General features: G+C 48.0%; 1 protein-coding gene across 1 annotated transcript in view; it reads left to right on the top strand.

The window, feature by feature from the left end:
- EIF4EBP1 (eukaryotic translation initiation factor 4E binding protein 1) overlaps nucleotides 1–22,901 on the top strand; it is a 234,344-nt gene that overhangs the window by 105,771 nt on the left and 105,672 nt on the right. The window contains exon 2 of the mRNA XM_069617947.1: nucleotides 11,004–11,174. Coding sequence (XP_069474048.1) covers nucleotides 11,004–11,174 — 171 coding nt within the window. The remainder of the gene's footprint in view (nucleotides 1–11,003; nucleotides 11,175–22,901) is intronic.

The following is a 22,901-nucleotide window of genomic DNA, read 5'->3' as shown; positions in this document are numbered from 1 at the left end:
CCACATATCTGCCCCCTTCGCCCTGACAAACACTTACAGAGGTTTCCCTCCATCATCAGGGAAAACTACAACTCCCATACTTCCTCCCCATTGCCTTCTGTTAAAACCACTGGGATGATGATGAAGAAGCGGAATAGATCTATGAAGATTGCCCATAGGAACCAATGTACCATGGATTTCTATGGGCAGTCTCCATCTTGTCCCATTAATAAGTTGGGCCTCCCTTTTCAACCACCCACATCTGACTCCAATTAACACTCCCTGTCAGCATACAAGGTGGAGCACTGAGACACACTTTGAGCGAGCTGGGCATGCAGTGTGGACCAGAGGAGCTGAAGAGCAGAGGAGAGTGCTTAAAGAACCCTGCAGAGTCGAAGGGAACCGAAGGCCAAGACGCTGATCCTGTGTTGATGAGGAACTGCAATAGGGCTGAGGAGCTGTGCCTTCCAAGAGCCAGAGAGGGCAGATCATATCCTGCTGGCTCTGTCCACAGAAGTACTTGTTTCCCCTGGGCATATTAAGGGAAGCCCAGGTACCCGAGGGGCAGGTGGGAAGACCCTGACTTCGACCCAGAGAGCTCCAGAGAAGTTGCTCGCCAGATCCGCTCTAACCGGGTGAGTCTCATGGCGAGAGAGGAAATCCCGGCGAGCGTGTGTGGCTGCAACAGGAACCTGCGCTTGGAATTTGAGAAAGAAAGCGGGAAATAAAAAGGTCAATGAAAGTCATTATGGAAAACAGAGGGGGGGGGGGCTCTGGGAAACTCTCTACCAGCACGAACACAGCCCATTGACTTGTTCTTGGGTGGCTGGCCCCTGGGAGAGTCTCAACCAAGTCTTTAGCTCACTGTTCTTTTCACAGGGAAGAAATGTACCCCCATATCAGTCTTTGTCCTGCCCAGGGGCAGTCCAGCCCCGAAATGCAAGGCAATTCTCCTCTAAACAAGAGTACCACAGCAACCCCATACACGTGTTTCAGCCTAGTTGGGCATCATCAGTGAGGTGAAGCGGTCCCTCTCTGAGAGAGCAGTGAGCAAGGGGTCCACGTCTGGATTCCCCTGGTAACTTAGGGTGAGACCCAAGGTTACTTGGTATGCAACACAGAGGGGGGTCTGGGAAACCCTCTACCAGCACAAACGCAGCCCATTGACCATTCACCCTAAGTTACCAGGGGAATCCAGACGTGGACCCCTTGCTCACTGCTCTTAGAGAGACACAGCTTCACCTCACTGATGATGCCCAACTAGGCTGAAACTAGTGTATGGGGTTGCTGCGGTACTCTTGTTCAGAGGAGAATTGCCTAGCATTTCAGTGCAGTCCTGCCCCTGGGCAGGACAAAGACTGATATGTGGGGAAATGTCTTCTCTTTGAAAACAACAGTGAGCTAAAGACTTGGTTGAGACTCTCCCACGGGCCATCCACCCAAGAAGCAGTCAATGGGCTGTGTTTGTGCTGGTAGAGAGTTTCCCAGACCCCCACCCCCTATTTTCAAAGTCATTATGGGACTTGAAATTCTTTTTGGAATGAAGTGAAATTGAACTGTAAAATAAGTGGTCAGGGGGAAAACTAAAGTACGCACATTCGAAATACGCTGTGCACTGTGAAAGGGATCCGAGCCCGAACGAGGGAGAGCCAGAAATTGTGTTTAAAGAGAGACATCATTATGTTAAACCCAAGGCCTGAAGAGAGTCTGAGAAGATTGTGCGAACTGTTGAATCTTGTCAAATATTTGAACTGTGTAAAAGCCTACAAGTACCCTAAGGCATTGCAAGCGCTAAAGAATAAAGCTAGGGGAAGGGATCCCTCAGCAAGTAAAGTGAAACCATTTGAGCCTGAAAGAGGGGAACCAAGGAAAGAAATTTAAAGTGAGAGGCTGGACCCGGTTGAGGGGGTCTATAGAGACTTAAAATACTTTTTCCTTTGGAACTTTTGTGTTGGTGCTGCAAAACAGAAAGGGATGGACCTGACTTGGGGAGATGGGAGGCCCGAGAGGCCAAAACCCTGAATACGTGAATGCCAAGCAGAATCTGGAGGGTCGAGCCAGCTACCCCAAGTGTACTCGCATAGCAGTGTGCGCCCATAGGTTAAGTGCTCCACCACACCCACATGTTCTACAACGTGGGCAAGAATCTTTTGATGCCATTGCATCACCCTTTTGTTTCCCACTGATTTTCTGTTTGCGTCACCTATTTCACTTTTATGGTATTAGAGCGAGGGAAGGCAATAGGTTTTCTAATTTTTATTCTTTTGGACTAATGACGGACTAGGATTGTTTTCTCTTTATTTAGAGGGTAGAGTGTGCTCCCATCTTTAGTGTTGGGGCAAGACAGGAGTTCTTCCAACCCCCTTTTGACGTAAATAAAACTGGTGATTTGTATCTTGTGTGCTCGTCCTCCTTGTGATACCAGGCCTTCCTCAAAGCAGCCTTTACCCAAGACTCCAATGAAAAATCTTCAGAATGGTTCCAAGACAATGCTGCAAGAGGTTTCTCAAAGATGATTAAAGTGTGGCGGGGTGGGGCTTGTACAGTCACTTTGCCACAGCGGATGTTGTCCATTCCAAGCCTTCTATAAGTGGCTAAACTTTGCTGTTGTAGCCAGGGTTATTCCTTGTGATGTCGGAGTGCTTTCTCTACAAGTGTTTTGGGGGGTCTCTGGGAGAAAGCAGGGGCCTGGCAAATCCAAGCTGTCTAGCCCCTTTCTCAGTGTGAAGGTCCTCTCCAGCTGAAGTGACCATCACTTGATCTCCTCTCTCAGTAATCCTCTACCTTGTGTAACTTCCCCCATTGTGTTGCAGAGGCCTCTTTCAAGCTCCAAGATCTCATCCAGCACCTAGATGTTTGTCTGTTTTCCTAGTAGAGGTCTTAAAGCTTCCCTACTGAGAATAAAGAGCATCTTGGGCAAGGCCCATGTTATATTGTAGTCTTGTCACTGGCCTGGAGTACTTGCTATCAGAATGTTGATGCATGAATGCAGCTCAGGAAACTGTTGAGTGGATCTGTGTATGAAGCGTGTCAGTTCGGGGCCTGAGCTTGGATGATAGGATGGCTGGTGGGTCTATCCCTCTGTTAATACTGTTTATACCCATCCATGTTCCTGTCCTGGCCATAAGTGACTGTAAATACTACAAGAGTAACTGGAATATGTACATACTGTATAATAAAGCCTTACGTGGACCAATCTAGACGCCACAGCAGGTCTGTGTACGAGTGCTGGGTGCTGATGACTACAGAGAGGCTCTACAACAGCCCACCATATGCTGCGAGTGAAACCTTGCGGCTAGATGCAATACACCTGCAGCTGCAGGCCCAGTGGAATCCAAGTGGAAATGACAAAGGCAATCAGATTAGGTTTTGGCAATTGTAACTCCGTTTTCTCATCTGCCACTGTATCAAACCAGATACAGCTTTATTTGTGTGAACGTAGGTGCGGGTACTTTATATAAAAAAAAAAAAATCTTTGTTTTTTTTTTAAGGCAGCCCATGCTTGTTGGAATGAATTTGATTCCAGAATGCTGTTTAGATAGGCACATGTTACTCGGGATCTGCCATGTTGCCAAATCGCACTAGCAACTACTGGTGTCAGTTGACGGGGCCCAGCATAGGACACGTGTGAACTATCCTTTTCAGTATGGGGCATTTTAATAGTGAGGTCGGTATAGCAGGGCTCATTTTCTGGGCAAAAGCCATTTTGCATAGCAAAAAGCCGAGGATGGCACGGCCTCACATGCGGCTTTCTTTCACACCCACCCTACCCTCTGCACAATCTTTCTATAAGGTCTCCAGATATCCAAAGCCTTCCTCCTGATGGTGGGATCTCAATGGATCTTCAAAGAACAGTCTACTTTCTGTGGGTCTCTAGCACCTACTGAACTTTCTGTCAATTGGGGGACTTACACAGGCTGACCAGCACTTTGACCTGATGAAAATGAGTCTTCCGTGTTAGGAAGCCACGCTGTCTAATAGAGTAGACAAGTGACCCCCAAAGGCATGGACCAGAAACAGGGGGATGGGGGGAGGGGAACTAAGGGAAAAACCATGCTGGAGCAGATGGAGAATGTATTGCAGGGCCACAATATTCAAAAGGTAGATGACGTAATCATGGACAATGCTAGATAAGTATATTGTACATGTATTACAAGAATGTCCATATAAATAAGACCCCAACGTGGGTCTGACCCCAAAGCATGTATGGGGCCAACGGTCAATTTCAAAGGCTGCGCGTGATGGCGTTCCAAAAGAGAATGTTGAGATGCCATTGCGCACAATCGTAGCATACAACAATAGATCGGTCAGGGCTTGGTCCAAGGATCTGCTGGTATTTCAACAGGAAGAACTGGAGACAAGGCAACAAAGCGGGTGGATGAATGAATGAAGGAAGGAAGGAAGAAAGGAAGGAAGGGACGGAAGGCTAAGAATGAAGGCAAGTAAGACGGCAAGGAGGGGCCAGGAAAAATGCAATTAGGTGTACGGCCGCATCCTAACAATGTGCCTCTATCAGTCGAAGGCAAGACGACACTGAACCGTAAATGGAGAGCTGTACGGAAGATGTCTGGAGCGCTCGGGCACCATCTTGGAGTGGGCACCTTGCTGCAGTGTGTTCGACCTTGTAGGAACCAGAGGCGGCCATGGTAAGTATTGTGGCACCAGTGTGGGTAAAGTCCACTTTCCCAGATTCTTTTATGCCCATGGGACCATGGGCCTCTGTACCCTTTCTTTGGATTCACTCAGCATGGTCATTACTTTTTAGTTTTTTCTGAAATATATCCATTAAATATTTATCGGTTCTCTGTACAAGTTTACAAATTAGTTCTTAACTTCCATCATGAACCTGTCGCAGCGTGCAAGGCTTTATAGGCATCCAGCACCACCCATGCCATCTTTGAATTGGGAGAACACAGCGCTATGGCTCTCCAGTATTCTGCGGTCAACCGAGGACCACATGCAAGTGAGAGCAGCTTTTCGACACAACCATGAGGCATGCAAGCTTGTGCCCCATGGCTTTGACTTTTACTGATTCACAATTGTCTGGTGGGTGAATACTCTTGATCAGCAAATTGGCTCTGGAGACAGATTCCTGATTTACCTTGGCCCGCTGGGAAACATTGTCTTTATAAAAGGCTTCCTAATGCAGCTCTCGTGGGACATGGGTGGTGAATATGATTTATGCTATCTGCATGTGTGATAGGAAAAAGACACCGGGGAATCTCGCTTCATCTACCCTCTGGGAGCCTAGGGGGCACTTCGGGTAGTGGCTGGATGTCCCCAATCCCCTGTAGCACTGTCCATGCACAAAAGGATGTGGAGTTGATCCAGTTCACCACATAGGCTTCGAATTTCAAGGCCCTGCGTCTTTTAATGGCTTCTTTTATACTTAGGATTTTGAGGCCGCCAGACACTTTGCTCGCAAATATTGCTTAATGACACATTGGCACCAACCCTATCAAATTCTTATCCCACTTTAAGGCAATGCTGTCATAGCTCTCTGTACCCAGACACCTGGATCTTAACAGGGAAAAGTGCCAATCCGTGCCACCTGCACGCCCAGGTGGTCTAGGTCAAATCATCCTCCTCGATTGAGATGGTGGTGGCCTTCCTTTTGAATGCAAAAGGGACTGACCCTGTCGGGGGTGCCCCAGCAGCAGCCAGAGTGCCTCTCCCGGCCAGTAGAGAGTCTTCGTTCAAGCCGATAGAAAGGACCCCAGAGAAGAGGATGCTGGACCTCAGCCCGAGACCGACCCCTTAGAACCTGAAGAAAGGGGGTGGGGGAGAAGAAATCCAGGGTGACGGACGCCTTGGCGATCATGGCCAGATACGACTGGGAGCTCTGGTATAAGATGGCTCTGCTCCTAGATTTCCTCCCTGATGACAAGCGGGTAGAGGCTTTGGAGATCCTCCAGGAAAGCGAGGTGGCATCAGACCACGCCATCATGGTGGCACTGGACATTGCGGACATGGGTTTCCGGTAGATGGGCAACTCTTTTTGGCTTTGGCGTCGTGGCTGCCTCAAAGCCACCAGCTTCAGGCAGGAGGTCCAGATAGGGTCCTGGACATGCCGTTCGACGGAGACAACCTGTTCGGGAAGGCCGTCTATGAATCCCTCCAGGCCTTCAAGACCGACACGGAGACAGCCCATGCCATGGGCACCATGCAGCAGCACCGGCCGTTCTTTCGTTCTTCAGGAAGGAAGCCCAGCAGGTCTTTGAAGGGTTTCGGCAGGGGCTCATCCTCTTACCGCCAACGCTCCCGATCTTTGACCCAGGAAGCTAACAGGGGTCGCTCCAAGGCCTTCAGAGGTAGCGATCTCTGCCGTCGTCATCAAGGGCCCCAAGGTGGCCCGGCAACCTCCAAGCAAGATTGAACAAGCCAAGACGTCTAGCCCCCACCCATGAACCCCAATGGGAGGCCGGCTGGCGAACTTAGTCAGCGTGTGGGAGACCATCTCCACTGATCAATGGGTGCTGGATGCTCTCACCCACACACACCTTGGAATTTTAATGAAAATGTCAGCGAATTCCGCTGGTGGCCTGACTGGAAAATCACATCCAAAAAAATGATTGATAATCACCATGCTCACCTAGTCCTCATTTGTATTTTTTGCATATAGGAGAATAGCTTTGAGTAATTAGTTGGACAATAGAGTACAATTTGAGGTGCAGGGGAGATGTGCTCAGCCTTGGTATCTAGGCTGGGAAAAATGCATTGAACAAATGGTTTCCTGATTAAGGAAACCCGCGTCGCCTGCACACTATCAACAAGGGCCGTGGCCCGCATAGAGTTTTTAAGGGTACAAATAGTAACCTTATTGTTTTTTACAGGGTTTGGTTCTTAAGTTTAGTAAGTTTCTGTGCTTTGCTATGACTGCAAAATATTCTGAAGTGTCTCAATTAATACTTGACAATTCATCTGTTTATCAGAAAAACAGTAATTTATTCAGATTTTTAACAAAAAACATTCAAAGTATAATCTGGCCCAACGCATTTCGAGTATCAATTTTCACTCTTCATCAGGGGCAATCTGTTCTGTATTCTTTACATTAAGTATAAACACTGAAGAAAAAATAAATCGATCTAATATTCATATTAATATTCATATTTACATTTAAGGCAGAAAACAGGGTTCTTCAATAACCAGTTAGAAGCACATATATATGTTTCTATTTACATCATTACTTCATTCTTTAAATTCAGGATCAGTTACATTGCTCAAAAGAAAAATGTATTAAGAGATTAGCTAATGCTGGGAGCCTATTAAGATAAAGGACAAACCGATCTTATCCTGAATATGCCATTACTTTCTAATAATAGCAACATTTTGGATGGTGGCTTGAATACTAACCTGAACGGTTGTATAAAAATAGTTCTGATCTACTGGGCTAAGTGCATATATACTAAAGGCACTTACTTAAAAAAATCCATAGGTTGTAATCGAGTTTATAGATTATGTGATAAATATTGAAGTAAGTGTGGTATAATAGGATTCATTAGTGCAAGAGATAATAGAATAGATCTTACTTGTAAAAGAAATGTAGGACTCCACGGGCAGTCATCTAAGGCTTCTCTGTAGATAGGATGTCCCAATCTAGTAATTTAAGAAAAGAGAAAGCAAGGTGTATTACGGAAAAGGGTGTACATTGGCTGTGAGGCTCAATGTGGTAGCTGAGTAGCCATACTTACACGTTGAGATGAAGAAAAGCAGAATAGCTGGCGTTACCCTTGGAGAAGATATCGGCCATCTTGGGCAAAGTGCAACAGCTGTTGGCACTGAAGGTCGCCACAGTGAGGACCATCAAGTCTCTACTCGGCATGATGTCATCATGCATCTACCTGGTTCGGCTCTGCAGGTTGCGGATGCGCCCTCTACAGGAATTGCACGACGCCCATTGGGTCCAGCTGTCTAGAGGCTTCCAGGACAGGATTGTGCTCGAGTGATACGGTGGTGGGGCATGCACTCCAGTATTGCCTGAGGCGTGGATTTCCAGAGCCCTCCGTACCAAGAGACGATCACGACAGACACTTCTGGAAGGATGGGGAGCCCACACCGGACGTCTTCACCCCCGAGGCATGTCACGGCCAGAGAAGAGGCTTCACATCAACGTTATGGAACTACGGCCAGTGTATTGGGCCCTCAAGTCGTTTCTGCCGTCCCTCAAGGGCAAAGTGGTGAGGGTCTTCACGGACCATACCACCACAATGTTTTACATCTGGAAACGGGCACCAAATCCCCAGCACTCTCCAAAGAGGCGCAGGATTTATGGCACTGGGCCGTCGCCCAGGTTATGTTCCTCATTCAGTTTCACCTGGCAGGAGTAAGGAACACAGTCGCTGACTCTCTCAGCAGGGAGTTGCGCTCTTGCCATGAGTGGGAGCTTCGGCAGGATCAGGTGGACAACCTTTTCCTAAAATGGGGCAGTACCCAGATCGACTGTTTGCAATAGCGACGAACCCCAAGTGCCGGAGGTTCTCCAGCAGATTCCCCCAGCCAGGGAGCATGGGGGACGCATTCTCATTCCGTTGGGGAAGGCCTGTTTCTGTATGCGTTCCCACCGTTGCCGCTACTCCTTTGACTCTATCAGTCAACTCAACGGTACTGGTGTAGGATGTTCCTCTTCGCACTGGCGTGGCTCAGGCAGATCTGGTACCCGGACCTTCTCAGCATGTCAGTGCCTCCTCCAGTCAAGCTGCCAGTGGTCTTGGATCTTCTTGTCTTGGAAGTAGGCGCAATCCTGCATCTCAACCCAGCATAGCTGAACCTGCAGCCCTATAGTTTGGAGGATACGAGTTGCCAGCGGACTGCAGGGAGGTTCTTGCAAGGGCTAGGGCATCGTCGACTTTAAATGCTATGGTCACAAGTGGAAGCGTTTTTGGTACGTGGTGCTTGTCGCAGAAGATCACCCCTCTAAGGGTCACGGCCCTGCAGACTCTTCTGTACTTGTTATCCTTGGCCAAGGCCGGACTGACGCACGCCTCCATCGGTGCACCTGAAAGCTATCCCCCACTACACCAGGTGTCCATGACCATCTTCTCTTTGGTCTCACCATCTCATCAAGGAGTTCCTCAAAGGACTATTTCGATCTTTCCTGCCAGTGAAGGCTCCAGCCCCGGCAAGTAAACTCAACTTGGTGCTGACGAGGCTTATGGAGTGGGGAGGTGGGGAGGGCCTTCTAGCCTATGCATCAGGCCCCTCTCGTTCCTCTCGTGGAAAATCGCTTTCCTTGTGGCCATCATCTCTGCCAGGAGGGTGGGTGAAATCCATTTCATGCCGAAGGTTCCATCAGAATTCCACCTCAACGAGCCTTTGGTGTTCCATGTGTTTGTCCCAAAACCTTTGTCACCGGCTAAAAAGGTCCTTGCACTCGCTGGATGTTGCTCGTGCCCTGAAGTTCTATGTGACGCGCACAAAGAGTTTTCGGAAGACTTCTCAACAGTTCATGAACTTTGGTCCTGTGTACTATGGGAAGGCCTTGTCCAAGGCTTCCACCTCATGGTGGCTGTCAGGCTGCATAGCGTTGGTGAACCGACCGCTGCCTGGGTGTCTGAGAGCTAACTCCACATGAGCGATCTCTGCGACGACTGCATTCCTGTCTGGTGTATCCCTGCTGGACATCTGCAGGGCTGTTACGTGGAGGACCACACACACCTTCAAAATGTTGTACTGCATCAACAGGGATTTCAGAGAGGAGTCCAGAGTCGGCCAAGCAGTGCTATGCAACCTTTTTGCTTGAGGTGAGTTTGTTGCAGAGGTCAGAGTAATTGCTTCTGTTGAGCCTTGCCACCTCCCGTGGTTGTGTAATGTTGTGCTGCTATGTATTTGTTATTCATGAGCATGTGAATCCATGCCAGACCCCATGCTGGAGAAGGAACAAGCTCTGGCATGGATCCACATGCGAACCCTCCCTCCTCCCCCTCTGCAGCTCTCCTTGGTCATACTGTCACGTTCCGTGCTTATGAAATCTGAAGATAAGATGGCTGCCAGAGGAGGGGCTTGGGTAGAGGACTGTCATTGGTTGGGGGCAGTATGACCCAGAGGACAGTGATTGGTTTAGAGGAGAAATACAAAGTGAAAGTGAAACTGTTACTTTTACTGCGGATTACCGGCCTGACGACAGAGAATATTCAGAATCGTACCAAAATGTCAATTCCAGAACTGCGCCCCCGCCGTTACTGCACCTTTAGGTGGGCACAAAATCCTGACTCCCATTACTGAACCCAAGCAGAGCCAGGGTTGTGGGGGTGTCCCCCACCCCTCTAGGGCGCAGTAACTGGAGTCGAGGGTTGCACGGGCATCCCACCTCCTGCCCGCTTACCGTAATGAACATTTTTAAAAAGGAGGACCCTGTGGTGTTGGTCGGTATCGACCCCAGCAAGTGGGCGGAACTGACGCTGCATGGTCGGAAGAGAGACGGCGGCACACTTCACTGTGTGCCGCCAAAAAGGTAAGTGGATAAGGGGGTAGGCGGGTATGGGGATGCAACGGCACAGTGATCTATGTGATCACTTTGCTGTGCCATAATGGGAGTCGGCAATATTCATAAGCATGTCAATCTGTGCCAGACCTATGCTGGAGAACAATAGTTAAAGGTAAATACCTTGTTCCTTGCACCTCCTTTTGAATCCTTTGCGCAAATTTGAAATGGTGTCATCAAAGTTTCAGATGCATGTACCGCTCCCCAAAAGAGACATATATATTTGTTGACTTCATTAATTGATGTATACATTTGTGTGTTTTTGGGGGGAAATTTGGAAACCCTATACCTGTTCTTTTTTTTTATCATACAGAACTGTTGATGGGTATACAATTTGTATTCAGCATTTTGTAGAATACACCTGAGAAAGGTACACGATTGGTATCATTTCAAATATTTATATTTTAGGTCTGTCAATTTGTTCTTTTTAATGATGAGATTGTAAAGAAGTTGTTTGTCAGACTAAAATCTTTTTTGGACAATCATGACTAGTCATGTAGTGATCTTAAATAGAGAATATTCTGTGTTCTGAAAATATTTTCAGGTACAAGAATTATTTATGACCGCAAATTCCTGATGGAATGCCGCAATTCACCAGTTACCAAAACACCACCCCGTGACCTTCCCAACATTCCAGGGGTGACCAGTCCAAGCACAGAAGCTTCCAAGCCGGAGACGATCCACACAAACAATCATGAGGAGAAGCCGGCCACTGGTGAGTGAAGCAGATTATGGCACACATCTGTCTGCCACAGCACCCTGTTGCTGTCACTAGGTTACACCATTGAGATTATTGTTCTGGGGGTGGAGAGACTATGCTGAATGATTTTAGCATGGGTTGTAAAGATACAGAGTTTTGATTGACTGGGCATTGTTCTCCAACTTGAGGACCTTCATAGCAGATTTTAAAAAATTGTAGCTGGACAGGGAGGAATGTAAATGGAGGGGGTAGATGCAGGTATCGCTTATGTCCTTATTTTGGCCATTCTCTTTTTAAGCGGATTAAGGGGCTCAAAGCTCCGAGTTGTTGTGGAAAATGAAGTTTGGTTGCTCTTGCATCAAGAAGGTGGATTTGTATGTAGTGTGTTGTGTGTGTGTGTATGTTTTTTATATCTTGGATGGCCAATGATGGGAGTATATGTGGGTTATGTGGAATAAGTAATGTGTGTACATCACCTGTGATGTACTGGGGTTCTGGGAGCGGTCGTTGGCGAGGAGAGCTGCTGGCCACTGCACGGCTGGGGGCAGCAACTGATTAGCTTATTGCTAATAATGTCACATGTTGTAAGCCGCGTGGGCGAAGGCTCCTTATTTTAGTTTTTCAGCCGATAGTTCTGGTATGACGGGGTCTGATGAAATAGCTTGGGTCTTGTAGTGTTTGGCGAGTCTGCGATCGTGTTGGAATCTGCATTTGAAGAGGGTTAGATTGATATTTGTATGTTGGGTGTCGATTATTTGACTTCCAACTCCGTGCCTGCTCGTTGCCCCCCTCCCCTGATTTATTTAGGCATCCCTTGTGTGAATTTTGTTCCAAATACCAGTGGTGGCTCTGTTAGTAGGGTGGGCAGGAGTGCCGCCCCCTTGCTTTGTGTGAGAGATGTACACATTTAGATTGAGATTCCAATGCACGTTTACAATGTTAATCTAAATGTACATCTTTCACCAAAGCATTGCCTCCTGTGAATTCCTTCTAGTCAAACTCTTGCAACCACCAACTTTCTCCCACAGCTTCCTACTCATGTACAGACCCCCTGAATATGACAGACATTTCACCAGCAACCTCTGTGATTCAACAGCTACCATTCAAGTAAATCACCCTTCTATTGCACTCTTAGGAGACTTCAATATCTGGTTTGATATCCCAAACAACCCCATGACTCATCCGCTGGTTGACCATGTTGATGCGCTCAAACTCTCCCATCATACCACTGGTCCAACCCGCTCAGGTGGACACACCCTTGATGCAATTTCCAGCACTCATGACCTGGTTTATATATCATATGGACCAACCACTATGCCATCCCTTTCTCTGTCCACACTCCTGCCCCTCCTCCTACAGCTCCCCCGCACACCTGCGATCTCAAATGCTGGAACAAAGTCAAGATCCTTCCCGACCTAGCCAAAGCCCTGCTTCGTTGTCCCCCGGCAATGCTCCGCCCTGCCCCGCCCGATAGATCCTTAATCATCGGCTCCTGGCTTAAAGACTCGCCAATTCCTCTCACCCCCCCCATCGCACCGCTTTCTCACGCAATGGACTTTCTCCCAAATGGTTCACGCCCCACCTGAGGAATGCCAAAAAACAAAATAACTCTCTTGAACGCAAATGGCAAGCATCTAAAACCGATCTCAGCCGATCCATTTTTACCCTGCACCACTGTAATTACAAAGCTGAAATCTGAAAGGCCATAAAAGCCTATAACAATAAAGGAATTCTCAACTATGGCAACCACAGCAAAGAACTCCACATGATCATATCAGAATTCGTCAAACCCACTTGCACCTCTACCCAATCCACCCCCACACAGTCGCTCTGCGACTCCCTCTCCCTACACGTCTACAACACTGCACTTGACAGGGCGACATCCCTTAACACTAAACTGTCCTCCCTCCCTCACTTCCCCAGTCACCGACCCCCCCTCCTGATCCCGTTGACCCGACGCCCGATTTCCCTATGTTCGACTCCTTCAAACCCATCTCCAGAGTTGAGTTCCTTGACCTATCATCAGCCAGCAAACCCTCTGGGTCTCCAGTTGACCCCTGCCCCGCCTCTGTCCTGAAAGAAATATTCTTGTCTACCTGCGCAGGAGAGCATGCAAGAGTCATGCTAAATGACTCCCTCACCTCTGGCATCTTCCCTGATGCCTTCAAAATAGCGCATGTCAAGCCACTTCTAAAAAAGGCATCCCTTGACCCGCTTGACCCCAAGAATTACAGACCAATCTACACCACCAGATTTCTTGCGAAACTCATTAACCGTGCAGCATACTCCCAGCTCAACTCCTTTGTAGAATCCAACTGTCTCCTCGACGGTATCCCTACATATTATCCCCATCAAAAATATCGCCGTACAATCAGGCTTCAGACCGCAGCATGGAACAGAAACCTTTCTGATCTCGATCTGGGATGATCTCAAGGTCACTGCAGACTTTGAATGCTCCGCAACACTGATTCTCCTCGATCTTTCTGCAGCCTTTGACACAGTTAATCACTCAATCCTCTTTGACCACCTTCACTCCCCAAGAATCTGTGGCACCGCTCTCAAATGGATTGCCTCCTTCCTCGGCAACAGGAAACAAATAACCCTCCTCTCCCCGTTTGTCTCAACTGCTCGCTCAGTGAACACTGGAGTACCCCAAAGCGCATGCCCATCTGCTCTCCAATTCAACCTCTATATGACCACTCTTCCAGGAATCATCCACATGCACAACATCTCCTGTTATAACTACGTTGACGATACCCAAATTATCCTAAGAATTCCCAAGTCAGGCACCAACCCCCATCCCGACCTTGAAGCCTGTCTCTGCGATATCGACCGAGGGATGACCATAAACCACCTCCTTTTGAACCCTTATAAAGCTGAAATTGTGGTGTGCGGCAATACTGCCCTTCTACCACATCTGCTCCCATGGCCCCCGTCCCTTGGACGACCCCCGCCCCCCTCGGATATAGTGAAAAACCTAGGCTTCACTATGGACTCGGGCCTAACTGTCTCCCGTCAAAATGCTGTCACTTCCACCTCAAATTTCTCAGATGCATGTTTCCCTACCTCTCCTACCCCAACAGACTTGCTGCAGTGATATCTATTGTGATGTTGAGACTGGACTATGCCAGCTCCCTATACCTAGGAGCTCTGGCATACCAACTCCACAAACTCCAAAGTGCCCAAAACACTGCCACAAAACTGCTCCTTGCTCTGGGTCAAAGAGACCACATCTCATCAGCTCTCTGAACCCTCCACTGACTTCGAGTCGGACAAAAGGCCACCTTCAAGACCCTTTACATCACTCACCGAGCAGTGCACAAGACCGGCCCATTGTACCTACAAGAAAAGATAAAACCATACCTCCCATCTCGCACCATAAGATCAAGCACTGCCCTCCTTCTAGTGATTACAACCTCTATCTCTGTCCGGATCAGTGGATTCGCCTTATCAACCTTGGCCCCAACTCTGTGGAACTCAATCCCCCCACATATTTGACACACCCAAGAATATTTGACGTTCCGCAAAGCTCTAAAAACTTGGTTCTTTCCTTAATGCCGACCACCTGAAGCGATTGAACCCTTGCAACCCGATGACTAATGCTCAATGAGATTGCTAGCAATGACCCCGCTGAATACCCTTAAGTCACTATTAAGCAAACGCACGCTTGAAATCCGGAAAAGCCAACTCCTTAGATCATAGCTGGTAAGATAGCTCAGCAGGTTGAACGCTCGCTGCTGCGATCTGATGTGATTCGCAGGTTCGAATCCCGGCAAGGCCAACTCAGCCTTTCATCCTTCCGAGGTCGATAAATGAGTTCCAATTTCGGTTGGGTGATATTGTATGTAAATGTGCTCTGTAAAGCGCTTTGGATTAAGGCGCTATATAAATAACACATCATTATAACTCCACCAAACACTCTCCTCCCATATCACTGCTTACTCTCTACTCTACACCATCACACAATTGGAGTGCAGCTACACCCCTCCATCAATTTCAGCATATCTGCTCACATAAGAACATTACCCATGAACACCTCATCCTTCTATTAAAACGCAGCTACATCCCATGAAAAACTGGCCTAGCTGCACACCTAAGCGTCCTACACAGCCAGAACCCAGTCTTGGTGTCCACCCTCCAGACTGCACGCATTCATCTGATATCAATACCACCACACCTAATGCTAGGATGCATCTACCATCAGGCGGGCAGTTGCATCAGGTGCACACAACTGGTGCACCCAAGCACCCTATGGCACCTTACTCTCTCAACTGACCTGGACTGCGGTCCCCAAAGGCGTTCAACCTACCAGTGCTTTGAGGTCATACTAATGATATATAGAGCACTATATAAATGCCGAATAACACACATTGGCAGAGCAGCATAGACCTGTTTTTTATAGTCTAATTACGGGCACTGTGTGCAAAGCAAACACGAGTATGTTATTTAATGGGAGTTCTGGCATAATGGTGCAGCCACAATGGAAATACGTTGTAACAGCCTGCATGAAAATGTTTCTTATGCTATCATATATTGTGGGAACACGCATCATGAAAGTGGATTGGGAAAATGCTCCTGTGCATTCTTAGTGACTTGCATCTATTGGATGGTTTCACTAGTTCCCCTACAACGATTGTAAACTTTTTTTTTACACTATTTTTCACAAGTGTGCTGTAAAATGCACAATTTGAACCCATTATTTAAGAATATTTCTGGGGGTGGAGGAGAGCCCCCGAAGTCACCTATGTTGGGTTGTTACGCCCCTCCAATTAAAAAAAAAAACAAAACATTAAAAAGCACCTTCCGTGGTGGGTAATGAAGAAATGATGTAAGTGCGATTCGCGCTGTCATTAGTAGACGCAGTCCTTGTGTAAGGAATATATTTGCTATAACGAGTTATATTTTGAGTCTATTTTACGATCCATTTTTTTTTTTTAGAAGAATAAATTCTGGTGTCGTTATTGTACATTTGTTGTGCTTTTTTAACATTTGGGTACAGTTTTTTTTTCACATAACTTCTCCATACGGGGGAGTTTGAGATCTAAGATAGAGCTGATACGCCGTGGGAGCAGGAACCACCCAGTCTCTGTTCGAATGAACGTACAGTAAGGCACGGGGCTCGGCGTGCGCGAGAGCCTTCATCTAGAAGCGGCAGCACTTTGTGTTTTACACATACTTCCGACAAAACGCTGCAGTGCGCTCGTTTAGTTAAAAAATAAATCGGCAGGGGGCAGGGCCGGCTCAAGTGGAAAGCATGTGTTTAGGAAGAATTAAAGGTACAATATATGCAGTACTGTACGGCAGTGGAGGAAATGGAAAACCTTTAAACGGGGATCCCACAAAGGTCGTGGAGGAGGTGGAGTTCCGAGGAGGCAGATAGGCCAGGTGGACTCGGCTCAAAGGAAATTTTCAAAATAATATTTAAAAAAAATGTGCAATTTCTTTAATGGTGCTTCTTTCCAAACTTCACATTGTACATGCTTCCCATCACTCCCATGGCAGTGGTGCACCGAAAATACTGTTGGTAATGCAGTTATGTTTAGTACATTAATAGATCCATAGACACGCTCTACAGTAGAAGTCTACCATGGTAGCTCAGCAGGTTGAGAGGCCGTTGCTGAGATGTTATATAGTCAAAACTGGTTGTTAATCGTTTGACTTTTTGCAATTGCTTATACAAAACACCTGCTATAAAATGTGTTTGGCCAGGGCATGGGTTGGGCTGGTCGCTTGCTTATATTCAGGGTGGAGGTGGTGGTATTTCTGCCCCTGTAGGGAAAATCAAAAGTTGGCACCCATGACCCCACAGTTAAATTTCCTAATAACTGCTGTCAGCACAACAGAAGCATTTTTTTGTGATTAACCAGTTTAACAAGCACATAGCGTTTTTATAAATGTAACCTGTTTTAAAACACAAAGAAAGGGCCACACAAATTGGAGTATGTGTGTGGTAGTCTGACAACAAAAAAAAACGCATTTCAAAGAAAACTAGCGAGCAGCATTTTTGTGTTGGGGAAATTACTTTTTTTCTATGAAAGTGTAAAATGCACATTTGGTAAATAATAGTGTTAGAGGCATGTAGAAAGCCTACTTTCAACAGATGGCTCCCCACTTTGATAGTCGTGGCCAATTGATTCTCTTGGTGTCCCTATCCGGGCAGAAGAAAGACAACGGGCTGCGCGAACCGGAGCTGCAGTACTTTGCCACATTTGGGTGCTGTGCTGTCGGTTACATCCGACGATGCCCCCAATGTATGCGATATGGCGCAGTATGTGTGACTTCCCTTCGTAGAAGTTAGCGGCAAGTAATCGCTGCAGTTCTGAAATTATGGTATGCGGCCACTGAGGTGGAAAGGCCTTATCTGTAGCTCGTTTCCAAACTACAATACCACTGTACTTTTGGATCTGTGGGGCTTTACATGAACAGGCTTATTGGGGTAGTGCTGTGAGGAGAAGAACGCATGTCTTGGCCGCTGCACAAGCTTCAAAGGTGAAGACGGACCCAGTCTGCACGCTGAATCTGTGTCACTTGGACTGTTTCTTATGACGTTTTTGGATACTCTGCCAGCCCCCCTTCCCAGCGCATCTGGCACTACTGGGAACGGTCGTTGACGAGGAGAGCTGCAGGCCACTACATGGCTGGGGCTGCAACTGATTAGCTTATTGCTAATAAAGTCACATGTTGTAAGCTGCATGGGTGAAGGCTGCTCATTTCACCTTTTTTTTATTGGCGATAATTTACCCCGTACTTCAGCCGCTGGCGGCCGCTACCGTGTTGTGCAGTAGACGTGCCTATACCTACGTGCCACCAACGCTGGAATCATTGCATGGTGAGAGGCCCATGCTACTTCCGCTGCGATGCGCCCTTCCCCGTGAAATGAAGTGAAGAGAGGAGGGGTGTGTGAAAGCGTTGCAGGTGCATGTTGGGCAGAAACCTGTGCAGTTCCCTTGGGGACCACTGCAAAAGATTTAAGACTACAGGTGTTTGGCAGTAAACCCACTTGGTAGCAGTCTGTACCACACAGATTCACTTGGTAGCTGTGGCTGAGCAGTCAGACTTCCCTCAAGAAGAGTTAGGCAGTATATAGAGTATACACAATAGGTACAGAGACACAGTAGCACAAACAAACACTGACCAGAGCTTTGGTGTAAAAGTATATATTTATTTAAAGACACACTTGTAATTTACACTAGCAAAAAAAGGAGGCGAGTAAATTCAGCACACAGTCACTATCATATACAACCCTAGTTACTTATTATACAAGTCTTAGTGAGAAACACCACTTATTTTCAGACAGAGGTGAGCGCTTAACATAAGATGGCACTCTAATAAGTTATAAAAAAAGGGATGGAAAAAGGCAGAGTTATGGAAGCACACAAGTTTCAATACTTTTACAAGAACCACAGTAAGGCAGGATAGGCAGAGTTCTACTGGAGAGCAAGGAAGTCAATTGCAAGGCCCACTCTTGGAGAGAGCAAGCAGAAGGGGTCCAGGTTCACACAGTGGGGTTATGCCCAAAGAGTCTTGTAGATAGTTCGCACTAAAAGGATGAAATTAAAGTCAGGAAAAGTTAGCTCGGTTGTCCCAGGCTAGCCCAGGTTAGTAAGTTGAGGCTTTACTGTCACCCCGAACGATCTGTCGCAAGGGAAGCCAGGCGGGACACAGTACCTTAAGTGTGAAGGAAGCTCCAGCGGGGGCAGTTATTCCTGGCAGCGGGTGCAAGTCGGTGTTTCGTCCAGAGGAAGAGGAGGTCTCGCCGTGGAGGAAAGATGAAGGTCGTTGCACTTGCCAGGGAAGAAACGAGACGCAGAGTTCTTTGGTTAAAAGGTACTACCGTTCTCTTCGCGGTAGTGGTAAACCGTGGTATTCCGGTTGCCGGGGTGCTTGGCACGGGCAAGGCGGCCACGGGATGCTCCAGGAAGGTGAAAAGAAGGCAAAACTGGTTATCCCCACCAGTCAAAGGAAGAAGACTCTCCGGACTGGAGATCTCCTCTGTCGTCGGGAAAAGTGGTGAGACGGTTCAGCAGGGCTCCACCGGTGGTGTCGTCGTTGCAGGTCGGCTCAGCTTCTCCCTCCTCGGATTCTTAGGTCCTGTGGCGACTTCTGAAGTTCCACTCCCCAAAGCCCTGCTTTTATGCAGCAAACCCCCATTCATTCAGCCTAGCTGTCAATCAAACATGCTAAGTGGTGAGCCTGCCGGCTCACCACTTGGGCCAATCACACAAGAGTGCGACTTGAGTTACCAAGGTAACTCAGTCCAGGGTGCCTAAATCCCCTCCAACAACCCCTGTGGTACCCAGACAGAGTGGCACCACTTTTGGAGGCTTCTGTGGAGAAGCCCGCCAAAAAGTGGAACAAAGGGCTCGACTTGGGTTGGAGTCACAGAAGAGAACACAAATGCGATTTTAGAATCGAGTTCTGGCAAAAAATACCAACCGGTGAATTGATATTAAATAAATAAACCGGCGGCATGTTTGTGGCTATAGGAATTAAATAATTAAAGTTGGTAGCCTCGAACAATGGGAAAATCCCATAGAGGTATATTCGCGGTCGAATATAAAAAGTAGTATCCACTGCCACCAGCCAAAACTCGATCAGGGGGGACGGAGACGTGCCCCCTCGAACAACAGACCCCGGGGCAATCGAATTGCCCCGACCAGTACGTCCACAATATGATGGTTTGTACGGTTTCTGTTCATAATTTGGGACTAGTAAAGCCAATGGTGACTTTACATGCCCTGGGAGACAGCAGTCAGTCCCAGGGTATGGAGTCTATGTTTGGGGGTCGCTACGACACCCCTGGGTTATGGCACGGAGGGTGCTGTGTAACCCACATCAAAAACACGAGACCCTATGGAGTAAAAGACCCCATAGCCCATAAAACACATGGAAAGACAAACGAACACCTCAAATCATGTCTAAGAGTGGGAGTAAAAGAGTCTCACTCTTAGCAGGAGAAAAAATAAGCCCCAAAAATCCAGCAAAACTGCTGGGGGACTCACTAGGTTTGGGAAATTAGCCTTTACAGAGAATTCTCCCTAATGGTGCACGGCAATGCTCGTGGTGTTGTTGCGGCCACAGTGCTCACTACGACAGGGCTTGCTGCTCGCACGTGGCGCACAGCATTGCCTGGGCAACGCATACATCGCCCCATCATGCAGGAGCCAGGATTCGGTGCCTGGCAACGGGAAGCATAGGGACGTGGAGGCAGTGGACAGTGTCCGTTGTTTGTGGTGGGCAGGAGAGAATAAGTTCTGTGCTGCGTTGAGGCTCGTATATGGGATACACAGTACATAACTGCTGTTGATATGTGGCAGTGCAATGAGGGGCACACAGGAGCGAATCACCGGTGAAATCGGAAGGAACATTGGGGTCCTCCTTCAACACACAGGTGTGGTGGAGCAACGGATAACCTGTAAGCGAACTCCTGGCTTGATGTTCAATAAACTTGCTGCAGCATTTGTGACTTCCACATTTGATAACTGGTCCTGCCTCCTTATTTCAGGGAAACCGCAAGGGGGTCTTGAGGAGGTAGCGGAATAACAGGAGTGCAGACATAAGTTTTGGGTCCAGTGTGACTGGTGTGGTGGATGAAACTTGTGGCGTTGGGGGTGAGGGGGAGGGGCAACTGTGGGCTGTCCCCGCTATGCTAGGCTAACGCACTGTCAGGATGGCGATTGGCTGGGGCTGCCCTTAGTGAGGATGCCCACCGAGCCCTGGGCTACCTAAGGGGGGGAGCAGGGGGAGGGAGGTGGAAGCCACTTCACAGGGTAGTGACGGAAAAGGAAGCATGGAGACACCCGCATGCCCATCCCTCTTGGTTGTGTGGTCCTGTTGGTAACATTAATCTGTTTTCTCTTCCACAATTGCCCAACGGATGTTACATGGTGTATCCCTGTAGAAAACACTGGTAGATACCACAAGGGGAAGAAGCGGGGAACGGATAAGAGTTGGGGAACGGGAAGAATTAGGAAAGGAATTGGGGAATGGATAAGAGTTGGGGGGGATGGAAAGGCATTGGGAGGGAGTAATGAGTTTGGGTCTATGAATGAATTGGGTGGTTGAATAGACTTGGGTTTTGGGGTATTGGAAGATCTGGGGAATGAGGGTACTGGGGATGGAATCAATTAGCAGTGGAAGGATTGGGGGGGCAGGCAAAGTATTGGGCACTAAGATGTGAGGCATAGAAAGAATTGGGGAGGGAAGGCTAGGTATTTGGGTATATCTCTCCGTCTTGAGCTGGATCTCCTCAAATTCCAGAAGCTCCTCAAGACTCTAGTTTTCAGCCCCTCCTTCCCTTCATCCCTACTCTGCTAAAACCCCACAGTCGGTGAGATTGGTAACCAGGGCCCTTATGTGTTCTCTTGTGCCCTGGCCTCCCATACCCAATCCCCTTCAGCCTCTGCCCACTCGCTGCATTTTCTTCAGCACCCACTGGCCTATGCCACCACAGGCCTGCACTTATTTATTTATAGGCAGCTGACCCCTCACCTAGGCACTTACAGCTGCTCTCTCTAGCACTTCCCTCCTGTTACGTCTTGCAATTATTCCCCTACCCCTCATCCTTTCTCTCTCTGCCCTTGCACATACTGCATGCTAACAAGGCCTAGCAGGTCCGCCTCTATCCTTCATTGTTCTTTTTGATTTTCATTCCCATGTTCTCTCCCTGTTGCCCTGTGGGTGCTTTGAAACACAATTTACTTGCTTTATAAATGCCTTTAGAAATGCACAATAAATAAATGCAGATGAGGCACAACTCTTCAAACTTCCTTCTGATACTTTCCTTACCTCCTCCATCATTCCTGACTGCCTATCTGCCATCCAGTCCTGTGTTCCTCCAATGATCTCTGCCTCAATGCCAGCAAGGCTGAGATCCTTCCCATTGGGAGTCCTGCTCCCTCTTTCTTCTCCTCACTCTGGCCACCCTCTATGGGTTCTCCCCCTTTGCCATTCATCTGAAGCCAGAAACATTGGAGTCATCTTCTACTCCTCTTTCCTTCCTCACATCCAGGACCTTGCCAAGAAGGCCCACATTCAACTCCATCTGCTCAGAGGAATCCTTCCTTTCCTCTCTTTCCCCAAAAGCTCAATGTGTCGAGCTCTGGTACTCTCTATTCTTGACTACTGCACTAGCCTCTTCCTTAATCTAGCCTCTTCCGGTCTACGTCCCTGGGCTGCAAGACTTATCCTTGGCCTCAAGCCCAAGGACCGCATCTCTCCAATCCTAAAGATTCTACACTGGCTACCGGTTACTGCAAGGCTCAAATTAAAATCTGTCTGCATCATCCATAAGGCTGCCTGAGGCCAGGGACCATGCTATCTACAAATGCCTCTCACTAAATCTTCTCCCCTCCAGATCTTTACATTCCTCCGGTACCAACTATCTGCGTGTCAAGCGATTTTCTAAACAGCGAGCTGGTGGACAATCTCTTTCCTCGGCTGGCTCCCTCATAAGGAACAGCCTCCCTCTTACTCTTCGTCTTGAGCCGGATTGCCTCAAATTCAAGAAGCTCCTCATGACTTTCCTTTTCATCTGCTCCTCCCCCCCCCTCCCTCCTTTGCTAAACCTCAGTCGCTGAGATTGGTGACCAGATCCCTTGTGTCCACTTGGGTCCTGGCCTCCCACCCTGAATCGCCTTCAGCCTCCGACTTCTCCAGAACTTGCTTTAGGCGCCCACTGACCTGTGCTATCACAGGCCTGCACTTATTTATTGCCAGTTGACCTTTCTCGCCAAGTGATCT

Source organism: Ambystoma mexicanum, chromosome 10 (assembly GCF_040938575.1).
Source record: "Ambystoma mexicanum isolate Mex_15411 chromosome 10, UKY_AmexF1_1, whole genome shotgun sequence".
NCBI lineage: Eukaryota > Metazoa > Chordata > Amphibia > Caudata > Ambystomatidae > Ambystoma > Ambystoma mexicanum.
The sequence above is the reverse complement of the archived record's forward strand: the minus strand, read 5'-3'. Positions and strand labels throughout refer to the sequence as shown.